Genomic DNA, 12715 nt, shown 5'->3' on the forward strand with positions numbered 1-12715 from the left:
GACCAAAGACAATATATTGGTAATCACTGAGCTAGCTTCAGTCCAGAGATGATAGAGGAGCAGAGTGACAAGTAAGAAAGGATTGATAAGAATAAAAGTGAGCACTGGGATGAGTAGTTCAAATAAGAAGAAAAAGAAAATCTGAAATGAATTGGGGAAAACAGAAAAAGGAGAGGGGGTAGAGTTAGAGATGAAGAGAGGATGATAATTTTTTCCCATCTCCTTATCTACTTTCCTCTTAGTTAATAATTGGTCTATTCATTCCACTTGTCATTTATTTCCTCTCAATTCATCGTTACTTTCACTTTGTCCTCATATCACCTCTGGACTGAAGTTGGCACATTGCTTAACAATCTTTGATCTACTCCTTTCTCTGATTCTTCCCTGTTTGTTGTTCCCTCCTCCTCCTCCTCCTCCTCCTCCTCCTCCTCCTCCTCTCACGTGGTTCCCTCTCATCCTTGGGTTTGAGTGGTCTACCCGTACTACCCAACTTTTTGAGTCTTATCCCCATTTCCCCCCCTGACAGTAGGAATAGATTTTTTTCTGCTTTTAATGTTTCTATCAGTAGTGCTTGAATGTTGCCTCCTGAAGGTAGTGCTGGTCATACTGGTCGGTCATATTGTCTCCTTGTAATTTTACAGTAAATTTTCATTTTGGTGTATAAACATTCGTTAATACTTTTTTAATAGACATCACTCCACATCCTCTTGTAATTTATAAAAAGAAACACACATACACTACACATACATATTTTTGTTATTAAATGGAAAATAAATTGGCAATTTGAACCCGATCTGATATGGGCCTGATGTTGTGTTAGGTTCAGTGACATCAAGCGACTCTGGTCACTCCACGCAGATGGACTCCTTCTCCAACAGTTCTGTGGAGGTAGGAGGAAGCTCTTCCCCTCCCTCCCAGGTCCGGCGACATTCGGCAATGCAGCAGGGTAAGGGGCTCTGGGCATATAACAGACTGACTCTTGATAACGCCATAAATGAGTGCCTAGAAATGTGGGTCTTCGGTTTCCCTCGTGCGGTAGCATGCGTAGGCAACTAAAGTTGCTGGAAGCCATTACTGATGAAGAATTCTGCAGTAGACTTTCATTGTCAGTAGGCCGTGAGACTGGGTTTTATGGCATTTAGCACAGGCAACCATGAATGAAATACAATTCACTGTATTGGCAAACATGTGCATTGCTTATGCATGGGAATGCTATATATTTTTTTATTCTAGGTAATCTGTATTTGTATTATTACATTAGTTAATGAATACTGTAGTGTTATATATATATATATATATATATATATATATATATATATATATATATATATATATATATATTAGGTTAATAGTGTCTCAGGTACTCCAAGCAGGTTCAGAGATTGCATAAATTCTATAAAGAAATGTGATGAAATCATCTTGAACACAGTAAATGCTTCAAACCCCCCCCCCCCCCCTCCTCTCTCTCTCTCTCTCTCTCTCTCTCTCTCTCTCAAAAAAAAAAAAAAAAAAAAAAAAAAAAAAAAAAAAAAAAAAAAAAAAAAAAAACCACACACACACACACACACACACACACACACACACACACCTGTTGTCCACATACTGTGCCTCCACCTCACTATGACACAGACCCAGAGATCTGCAAGCCACCAAAAGTGTTCTGATCTTTTTGTTGTCAGTGATGTTGCTCAAGCATTTAGCATCAGATGGATGGCTTTATACCTTTCTTTTAGGTGGTGTTCAAAAGGTTTTTCAGAACATTTTAAACACACAACATTTTCTTGATTCATGGTGTAAGGCACATGTCATGAGACAGGAGAGGGATTTCACTTGAAGCATTAATTTCAAGTTTTGGCGTATATTTGTTTGCTTATCGAGCAATTCCTCTTTTATATGGTGTTCATCACTTTCTCTACTTCTATCCAGGTTAGATCCATCTTGACATCATGAGGGTTCTCATTTTCTTCATCCACGTTTCCATTGCTGTTTAGTAACACTTTAAAGTATTCCTTCATTTCCTTCAGTTGCTGTACATACTACTCTTACTTTCTTCTTATTTCTCATCATGATATTTTTTGTCTGAAGAAATACTTCAGTTTGAAAGCTGCTTTGTTTATGGAAATTGCACCTATGGATCTTAAGAGTAATCAGGAGCTCAAAGTAAGTCAAGGACTTTCACAGTGTGTTATGTAAGTGTAGAAAAACCTGCAGTCATATACAGAGAAAATATTTCCTTCTCCAAGAAGAAGTAGAGTCAGGGATAATTTGAAATACATATAAACACTAGCTATCAGAAGCAGGAGGGAGGGGTGGGAGGAGATTTCATCTGGTGAGAAAAAAGATAACAAAATGTTCCCATTAATTACTAAGTAATTAAAGGCAGTCAGGACCTGTATCAAAACAAAACAGGAGAGATAAATCAGCATTGAAAATTTAGCCACAAATAAGATTTGGGAACTTAGAAATTAAACTTGGGACAAGAGGCACTCATTAGTGCAGAGCTATGAGCACAGCAGATCATAAACACAATGTAATTAATACCAAAATAACACCAACAGTGAAAGAGAGAAGAAATAAAGAAAGGAGAAAAACAGTCAAATGGGTGGAAAGGGGGGCGGGGGCGGAGGACAAGCTTGTTTCAAAAAGGAATGAAAAATAAATATTACAGAGAAAAATATAATGCAGAATGATAGCAGGGAAGAGGCAGACAGGCTTGCAAGGAAGGTAGACAATAGTGAGACCAAGTAGTGAAAATGAAGGCAGTTAAATGGCAGGAATCAAGCATATTTTTAGAGCAGATTCCCATCTGGGGGATTCTTAGTCCATTCCTTATTTAGTGGAGTCATTATATATGAGTTGGAATGATAAATCTAGTTGTGTACCATTCTTCTAGGATAATAGTGAGAAATAAACAGAATGGTGAGTCTGGGTTTGTATTTGTGTATATTCACTGCAGTTTTCTTGTTTGTGAAGGGTTAGATTTTTTTACCAATAGAAAGGATAGGGATTGCCAGAGCACACTACTATTTGTAGTTGGCTTTGAAATGTACTGACAAGGGAACCTCCCCATCGCACCCCCCTCAGATTTAGTTATAAGTTGGCACAGTGGATAGGCCTTGAAAAACTGAATCCAGATCAATCGAGAAAACAGGAAGAAGTTCTGTGGAACCATGAAAAAATAAGCAAAATATACAAACTGAGTAGTCAATGCGGAACATGGGCAACATCAAGGACAATGTGAGTTCTAGAGCGCCGTGGTCCCGTGGTTAGCGTGAGCGGCTGTGGAACGAGAGGTCCTTGGTTCAAGTCTTCCCTCGAGTGAAAAGTTTAATTTTTTATTTTCAGACAATTATTATCTGTATGTCCATCCGTCCAATGCGCCATAGTTTGGGGACGCTACACCTAAACAAACATTGAAACACAAGACGTCAGTCGACTACAGTGCACGGAAGAGAGAGTATTCCCGCTAACGAGGCTCCCTGGCTGGCAGTTGACTGTTCACTACTTTGGACGAGAGTGCATTAAATATGTGAGATGTATTCCTTGGGCAATATGAATCCAGCAAATATAGCTCGCAACTTCAACAACAATCGCATGGTTTTGCGGTGCGGTCGCAAAACACAGGCGCTAAACTTATTACAGTGAACAGCGACGTCAGTGAACGAACGGACAAATCATAACTTTGCGAAAATAAAGAAAGTAAAATTTTCACTCGAGGGAAGACTTGAACCAAGGACCTCTCGTTCCACAGCGGCTCACACTAACCACGGGACCACGGCTCTCCTAAGCTCACACGGTCCTTGATGTTGCCTATCTTGCACATGGACTACTCAGTTTGTATATTTTGCTTACTTTTTTCATAGTTCCACACAACTTCTTCTTGTTTTCTCAATTGATCTGTGTTCAGTTTTTCAAGGCCTATCCACTGTGCCAACTTATAACTAAATCTGAGGGGGGTGCGATGGGGAGGTTCCCTTGTGAGCAGTGGAGTTGTCTACAGTCACATGAGGTTAACTTCGAGGAAGGTGGAAAAAGATTCAGTTAAGTGACGATAATCTTTTCATTTCTTTTAACAGGTGCATTGATCCAGATATCAAAACTTAATCTCCATCCTTTTTGTTTATTTCTCCTCTTGCTTGGACTTGGAAATAGTCATTCTTCTCATGCAGTAGGATTATAATTGTATGTTGAAGACCTGTAACATTGTGCTTTGTTTATATTCCGTAATACTGGAACCCCAATGACTGAGTTAGGTGCCAGAGTGGTTAAGATATCCGTATCACATTCGGGCAGAGGAGTGTTGGAATCCTTGGCTGGCCATTTAGATGTCCTTAGAAAGCCCTTAGAAAAGGACCTGTCCAATTTCCTTATCCTTCCTTGTTGAATATTAACTTCTGCTCTGTCTCAGATAATCTAACTGGCAGAATGATAAACCTTAATCTGTTCTTCATTTCTTTTGGAACTACTGATTTTCAGATGGATTATTTTTACTGCCTCAACTTTAATAAGAGTTGAAGAATGGAACTACGTGAACAGTTTGCTGAATGTCATGACCTAGTAGATTGCTGCTGCACGAGGGGAAACTTCTTTCTGTTTAATGCAACTTAGAAGAGTCTGTCAGTATTGACACCAGAGGTTATTGAGACATTTAGGAGTTATCAAGAGTTTTGTTTCTTACATGAGTATTTTATCATCACATAACTGTAGAAAAAATTATAATATACAGATAAAATATTTTTATAGCTGTGTTTACTTCCTGCTTCTTGTGATCACTTGATAGTATTGTTGTTATGTTGTTTTTATTTAGTTTCTTCTGTCTTACTTCATGGGGAAAAGTAGTTTAATGTAAATGAAGCATGATATATGTTATATGTGTGTTGCAACATTTTTGTTGTGTCTTTGTTTTCCTACACTTAATTCTGTTATCAAGGAAAATTTACTGCTTCAGTTTCTAGATAGAGAAGTCTTTAGTAATTTTGTGTAGTTCATTTAGTCAATAAAGAGAAGAAATCCAGTTGGTTAATAATGTGCCATTTCTCAAATATTTAGTGTAATGGTTCAGGATCAACTGATGATTTGAAAGTAAATGTAGACTTTGGACTTTTAATCATCTGGATTGTTGTGTATCTGTGCTATTTTTCTAAGGAATCTTATATCCTAAACTATCAAGGAAATATGGAGTCTGATGTGCTATCTGAAATGTCAGGATACTGGGATGTTAATGATTGAATTAGTGCTGTCTGAAATGTCAGGATACTGGGATGTTAATGATTGAATCAGTTTGTAGGGTGATATGTGAGCCTCCTTATAGAGATTTGGAAACTTCTTTCTTGTGATGTCGTAGATTGTTGTTTCACTGAAGTGATCCCTAAATGCTGGCATGTGTTGATCAGTGTCTGAGACAGTTAAAGATTCTGGAGAAGTTTATGGGTCATCTTAGGCTAGCTGCGCTGTTGAATCATCCACAACCATTGAACAGAATCTGATAACTGCTCCACCCTTAAGGATCAGCTAGATACCTAGAAGTAAATACAACATTTGCTGAAGAATTACTTCTAAAAATTAATCTTGGATTTACCCATCAGTAAACCCATTGTTGACCATAGCATGATTGATTTTTTGCAGTTTCCTTTCTGTGAAATAAAACTGCAACTGTACTGAAACACAGCTGTGTTTTTTAAATGTTTATCACGGATTCTTTCAAAATGGAGTGATTTTTCTACTTAAGTTCATTACTGCCTTATGATGAATGTGTACTGCAACCAATAAAGAATTTAATGCACAAGTTTTTTTAAAGTATGTTGATTCAAAGCTGTAAGTTGTTTCATGCAATTCCTTAGTTGTGTCATAGCCATCTAGCTGTCACAATAATTGTCTGTTTGTCACAAAATTACTTGAGAGAGAAGAGGGACACTCACTCTTGGTAACTGCCTGGATGTATTACAAACTTCACTTAAAACTTATTTCTATTCAAAAATTACAACCAGAATGAATAATTCCACCCTCTACCAAGCCCACATCTTAAATATTCTTTTTGTCATGAGTACAAGCATGATCTGGGAAATTACGTGTAGTGGCGTAAGTCTGCCTCAGTTTTCCATTGACACATTTCATTGCCGTGCATTTAAATGAATAAGTGAAGAGAGAAAACTACTGCATACCTTAAAATGAAAGTAAACAATTGTTTCATGCCATAAATTTTGAAGGGCAGTATAAAATTTGTGTGCTTTGGCCTTTGTTTTCCACTTATATCTTCATTTGAAGTTTGTTGCAGGAATAGAATTCACCAATAAGTGTTATAAGACAATATGAAATGGTTTAAAATGAAAGTGTTATATAGAGGGGAGAGAAACAGAAGGTAATTCTGAAGCTGCAAGAGGGGATCAGCAGCAGAAATACCAAGCAAGCTGACACAGTCGTAACACACTGGTCTCGCATTCAGGATAGAGGTTGAACTCTTCATTCAGCCATCCAGATTGAAGTGTTTTAGGAGGTAAATAACAGTATGGTTCCTTTGAAAAGGACACAACCAATAATGTTCCCAAACCAAAACTTTTATGTTCTCTATCACTAGTGACCTTTTCATTGTCAAGACACTAACTCAAATCTTTCTTCAACAGCATAATTCTGTAGTGCCTCTCATCACATGCTACTGAGCTTCCCTTTAACCTTGACCCTGTTTTATTTTCTAGTTGGACAGCAACTGCATCAACATTGAAACACGATAATGTCAATGAGCTTCAGGGAAGTGTTGTAATCAATAATTTCTGAGGATTGTAACTTTCAGATTCTACTGAGTGAGACCTTGTTACATGTGTACTGTCATGAGCTAAAGATATGAAGTTGAGTTTAGAGTAAAATTTTACGTTTCAGTTGCTGTTATCTGTGTTTAACTGACTCAGCATCTCAGTTAAACTGTTCTGTTAGTATAAAAATGTAAGGAAGGTAGTGAGATAAAATAAATTTTTTTATGCTTACCGTTTTTGTTGTCGTAAATAGAGCTATTCTGATATGCCTCTGTACCTACTGGATTTCTTTTCATGGGGCCTTAACTGAAATGTGGCAATGAACAAGTTGTGGGTGTAGACAGTGATCTGCTTGGCTATGCAGCATGGGCCTGCCCACCTACCACCTGTCTGTCATCTGTCTGTCTTTGCAGTAGCCTACTCCCCTACTACCACTAGCAAGCTCCGGCCTCGGCCCCCATTCCCGCACGCTGTCGCCGTTCTACCCCCTATCCCACCGTACGGTAAGTCCTCTTGCACAGTTCTCGTGCTTACTGCTTTGTCACTTGTTGACACATTTCCCTCTTTTGTATTTATTGATGTTTTTTTGTGTGGCTAGCTTCATAAGGTGGAGTTTTGTAGCTGCAACTAACAGAGTATGTAAATAACTAACATGAGTATTGATGTGGCATTGTGATTATGTGGTGTTGGTTGAAGGTCTTTTGGTTTTACTGGGTCTACTTGGCTGTTGATGATGTAAGGTCTTATGCCAAGGTGTACTAACTACTGGGTGACCTGCAAATTCAGTTACTGAATTCTTCAAATAGTGGGCTGTTATATATAAACCTTTCCTGAAACGATTATTGCTCATCATATTTGAAATTATTATTCTGTGCAATATCTTTTCTTGACTTGGGAAATAGCCTTTCTTTCATTTGTACTATATGTACAGCAAACATTTATGTTGCAAACATTAGATTTCACAAAATATCCAGTATTTGATAACTGATAACCAGTTGATCCAGCATTAAATTTCTGGACCAATTCCAGTGAAGCACAAAATCATCATATGCAAGAATTGAATCGTCACAAAATTGCATAGTGGAAACTTTTAAGAGATGGGCTCATATTAAGTTGTCAGATTGGGTCACAGCTCCCCCCCCCCTCCCCCCCCCTTTTTTTTTTTTTAAGGAGATACTTACTGTAGGTGTAAAATTGCACATTCGTTGTTCATAACAAATGCAACTTAAACCTGTTGTGCTGTTGTCCATTGCAACAAACAGCTATTAATGTCACATCTTTTTCATTTTTAATTAGTCCTGATGCTGCAAAGGCACACAGGGCACAGTGCCAGTTGGAAGCATCAATTGGAGTGGACTGTGTGCATTTGCAGCTTCAGAACTGATTAAAAATGCCAAAGAAGTGTGATTAACAGCTGTCCATTGCAATGGACAGCTGCACTATGGGATTAATTGTGTTTTGTAATAAATACGAGAAATTTCATTTAAGAGTAACCTCTGTACCTACATAATGAATGGAATGCAAAATATGCATGTATAAGAATTGTGTAGGATACGTAATGATTATGTGGTATGTGTAATTGCTCTTAGAATGTTGTATGTAATCTACACATAATTACAGTTTTGGTTTGTAAATAGTGTTATTTACACTGTGTGTGTGTGTGTGTGTGTGTGTGTGTGTGTGTGTGTGTGTGTGTGTGTGTGTTTGCATGATTATTGAAAATTGCATGCAAAGTGCTTTGAATTTAATTTATACTTGACTCATAGAACTGTGTTGTAAATAGGGGTAGTACTCCCAAATTAAGTTGCAAAATTGTGTGTTTGTCTGCTTCATTCTTCAGAAATAGATTTTGGATGTTCACAGACCTGTGATTATCAGTTATAATGGTATACAATACTTCCCACATTACTTGACCACTTTGGCACCTATGTGCAATGCCAAAGCTTTTCAAGTAAGTTTATTGATTTGTCATGCAGATGTGTCATGTAGATATACACCCTGGTGTTTTTACATCAATGCATTTGATTTTCTGAGAAATTTTAGGTTCTTGCCAATGCATGATGTGTTTTGATGTGAGGAGTGTTGTCATACTTTGAGACTTCCAAGAAAACGAAGGGAACATTCTGTAAAATTCTGTAGTGATTCAACACTTTTACTTTGTTGTAATAAGAATAAATTAAGGAAGAACATTTTATACATAATTACATAATTAAAAAGTATTCAGAGGAACAGTAATGTTTAGTTTCATTTAAACCATGTGTAGTGAATTGCATATCTTGTCTTTACATGATCAGCAATTAGTTTTGAAACTTTGACAAATTGAGAACTACATACTTAAACCAAACAATGGAAAATGCAGAATGGAATCTAACAGTATATGATGTAGCAGAGATGCTGAGTTGCAGAAAGGCACAACAAAAAAGACTATCGAAAAGTTAGCTTTCAGATAACAAAGCTTTTATTAAAAATAGAAAACACACACACACACACACACACACACACACACACACACACGGGGAGAGAGAGAGAGAGAGAGAGAGAAAGGTCTAGTTGGCCGAAAGCTAACTTTTGACAGTCTTTTGTTGAACTACATAGTTATATACAGACTGGTATTGCGATACTATGTTCTTGATTTCCAGAAACACGTATCTCAGTTCCACCTGTGTACTACTGAAAAGAAAATCAGCTTGCAGAACATCAAACTAATGTTGTGAATGTATTAAATATTTCTTAGACAACAGAACTCAGCATGTGAGAATGTAGGCCTACTCCACAAATTTCACTGATGGAAAATCTTCTCAGGTTATCTACAGATTGACAGCAACATATTCAAGCACATTGCTTCAAGACAGCGAACAAGTTAACTCTAAAGACTGGTATAATGCAGCCCTTTATGCTAGTTTATCTTGAACCATGGACCTTGCCGTTGGTGGGGAGGCTTGCGTGCCTCAGCGATACAGATAGCCGTACCGTAGGTGCAACCACAACGGAGGGGTATCTGTTGAGAGGCCAGACAAACGTGTGGTTCCTGAAGAGGGGCAGCAGCCTTTTCAGTAGTTGCAAGGGCAACAGTCTGGATGATTGACTGATCTGGCCTTGTAACAATAACCAAAACGGCCTTGCTGTGCTGGTACTGCGAACGGCTGAAAGCAAGGGGAAACTACAGCCGTAATTTTTCCCGAGGGCATGCAGCTTTACTGTATGATTACATGATGATGGCATCCTCTTGGGTAAAATATTCCGGAGGTAAAATAGTCCCCCATTCGGATCTCCGGGCGGGGACTACTCAAGAGGATGTCGTTATCAGGAGAAAGAAAACTGGCGTTCTACGGATCGGAGCGTGGAATGTCAGATCCCTTAATCGGGCAGGTAGGTTAGAAAATTTAAAAAGGGAAAGGGATAGGTTGAAGGTAGATATAGTGGGAATTAGTGAAGTTCGGTGGCAGGAGGAACAAGACTTCTGGTCAGGTGACTACAGGGTTATAAACACAAAATCAAATAGGGGTAATGCAGGAGTAGGTTCAATAATGAATAGGAAAATAGGAATGCGGGTAAGCTACTACAAACAGCATAGTGAACGCATTATTGTGGCCAAGATAGATACGAAGCCCACACCTACTACAGTAGTACAAGTTTATATGCCAACTAGCTCTGCAGATGACGAAGAAATTGAAGAAATGTATGATGAAATAAAAGAAATTATTCAGATTGTGAAGGGAGACGAAAATTTAATAGTCATGGGTGACTGGAATTCGAGTGTAGGAAAAGGGAGAGAAGGAAACATAGTAGGTGAATATGGATTGGGGGACAGAAATGAAAGAGGAAGCCGCCTGGTAGAATTTTGCACAGAGCACAACATAATCATAACTAACACTTGGTTTAAGAATCATGAAAGAAGGTTGTATACATGGAAGAACCCTGGAGATACTAAAAGGTATCAGATAGATTATATAATGGTAAGACAGAGATTTAGGAACCAGGTTTTAAATTGTAAGACATCTCCAGGGGCAGATGTGGACTCTGACCACAATCTATTGGTTATGACCTGTAGATTAAAACTGAAGAAACTGCAAAAAGGTGGGAATTTAAGGAGATGGGACCTGGATAAACTAAAAGAACCAGAGGTTGTACAGAGATTCAGGGAGAGCATAAGGGAGCAATTGACAGGAATGGGGGAAATAAATACAGTAGAAGAAGAATGGGTAGCTTTGAGGGATGAAGTAGTGAAGGCAGCAGAGGATCAGGTAGGTAAAAAGACGAGGGCTAGTAGAAATCCTTGGGTAACAGAAGAAATATTGAATTTAATTGATGAAAGGAGAAAATATAAAAATGCAGTAAGTGAAACAGGCAAAAAGGAATACAAACGTCTCAATAATGAGATCAACAGGAAGTGCAAAATGGCTAAGCAGGGATGGCTAGAGGACAAATGTAAGGATGTAGAGGCCTATCTCACTAGGGGTAAGATAGATACCGCCTACAGGAAAATTAAAGAGACCTTTGGAGATAAGAGAACGACTTGTATGAATATCAAGAGCTCAGATGGAAACCCAGTTCTAAGCAAAGAAGGGAAAGCAGAAAGGTGGAAGGAGTATATAGAGGGTCTATACAAGGGCGATGTACTTGAGGACAATATTATGGAAATGGAAGAGGATGTAGATGAAGATGAAATGGGAGATATGATACTGCGTGAAGAGTTTGACAGAGCACTGAAAGACCTGAGTCGAAACAAGGCCCCCGGAGTAGACAATATTCCATTGGAACTACTCACGGCCTTGGGAGAGCCAGTCCTGACAAAACTCTACCATCTGGTGAGCAAGGTGTATGAAACAGGTGAAATACCCTCCGACTTCAAGAAGAATATAATAATTCCAATCCCAAAGAAAGCAGGTGTTGACAGATGTGAAAATTACCGAACTATCAGCTTAATAAGTCACAGCTGCAAAATACTAACACGAATTCTTTACAGACGAATGGAAAAACTAGTAGAAGCCAACCTCGGGGAAGATCAGTTTGGATTCCGTAGAAACACTGGAACACGTGAGGCAATACTGACCTTACGACTTATCTTAGAAGAAAGATTAAGGAAAGGCAAATCTACGTTTCTAGCATTTGTAGACTTAGAGAAAGCTTTTGACAATGTTGACTGGAATACTCTCTTTCAAATTCTAAAGGTGGCCGGGGAAAAATACAGGGAGCGAAAGGCTATTTACAATTTGTACGGAAACCAGATGGCAGTTATAAGAGTCGAGGGACATGAAAGGGAAGCAGTGGTTGGGAAGGGAGTAAGACAGGGTTGTAGCCTGTCCCCGATGTTGTTCAATCTGTATATTGAGCAAGCAGTAAAGGAAACAAAAGAAAAATTCGGAGTAGGTATTAAAATTCATGGAGAAGAAATAAAAGCTTTGAGGTTTGCCGATGACATTGTAATTCTGTCAGAGACAGCAAAGGACTTGGAAGAGCAGTTGAATGGAATGGACAGTGTCTTGAAAGGAGGATATAAGATGAACATCAACAAAAGCAAAACAAGGATAATGGAATGTAGTCTAATTAAGTCGGGTGATGCTGAGGGAATTAGATTAGGAAATGAGACACTTAAAGTAGTAAAGGAGTTTTGCTATTTGGGGAGCAAAATAACTGATGATGGTGGAAGTAGAGAGGATATAAAATGTAGGCTGGCAATGGCAAGGAAAGCGTTTCTGAAGAAGAGAAATTTGTTAACATCCAGTATTGATTTAAGTGTCAGGAAGTCATTTCTGAAAGTATTCGTATGGAGTGTAGCCATGTATGGAAGTGAAACATGGACGATAAATAGTTTGGACAAGAAGAGAATAGAAGCTTTCGAAATGTGGTGCTACAGAAGAATGCTGAAGATTAGATGGGTAGATCACATAACTAATGAGGGAGTATTGAATAGGATTGGGGAGAAGAGAAGTTTGTGGCACAACTTGACCAGAAGAAGGGATCGGTTG

At 38.4% G+C, this 12715-nt stretch overlaps 1 protein-coding gene across 1 annotated transcript in view; it reads left to right on the forward strand.

The window, feature by feature from the left end:
* The window catches only part of LOC124775692 (rap guanine nucleotide exchange factor 2), a 422124-nt gene that overhangs the window by 387803 nt on the left and 21606 nt on the right, over nucleotides 1-12715 (forward strand). The window contains exons 21-22 of the mRNA XM_047250523.1: nucleotides 821-946; nucleotides 7163-7249. Coding sequence (XP_047106479.1) covers nucleotides 821-946; nucleotides 7163-7249 — 213 coding nt within the window. The remainder of the gene's footprint in view (nucleotides 1-820; nucleotides 947-7162; nucleotides 7250-12715) is intronic.

Source organism: Schistocerca piceifrons, chromosome 1, assembly GCF_021461385.2.
Source record: "Schistocerca piceifrons isolate TAMUIC-IGC-003096 chromosome 1, iqSchPice1.1, whole genome shotgun sequence".
In the NCBI taxonomy this organism is placed as follows: domain Eukaryota; kingdom Metazoa; phylum Arthropoda; class Insecta; order Orthoptera; family Acrididae; genus Schistocerca; species Schistocerca piceifrons.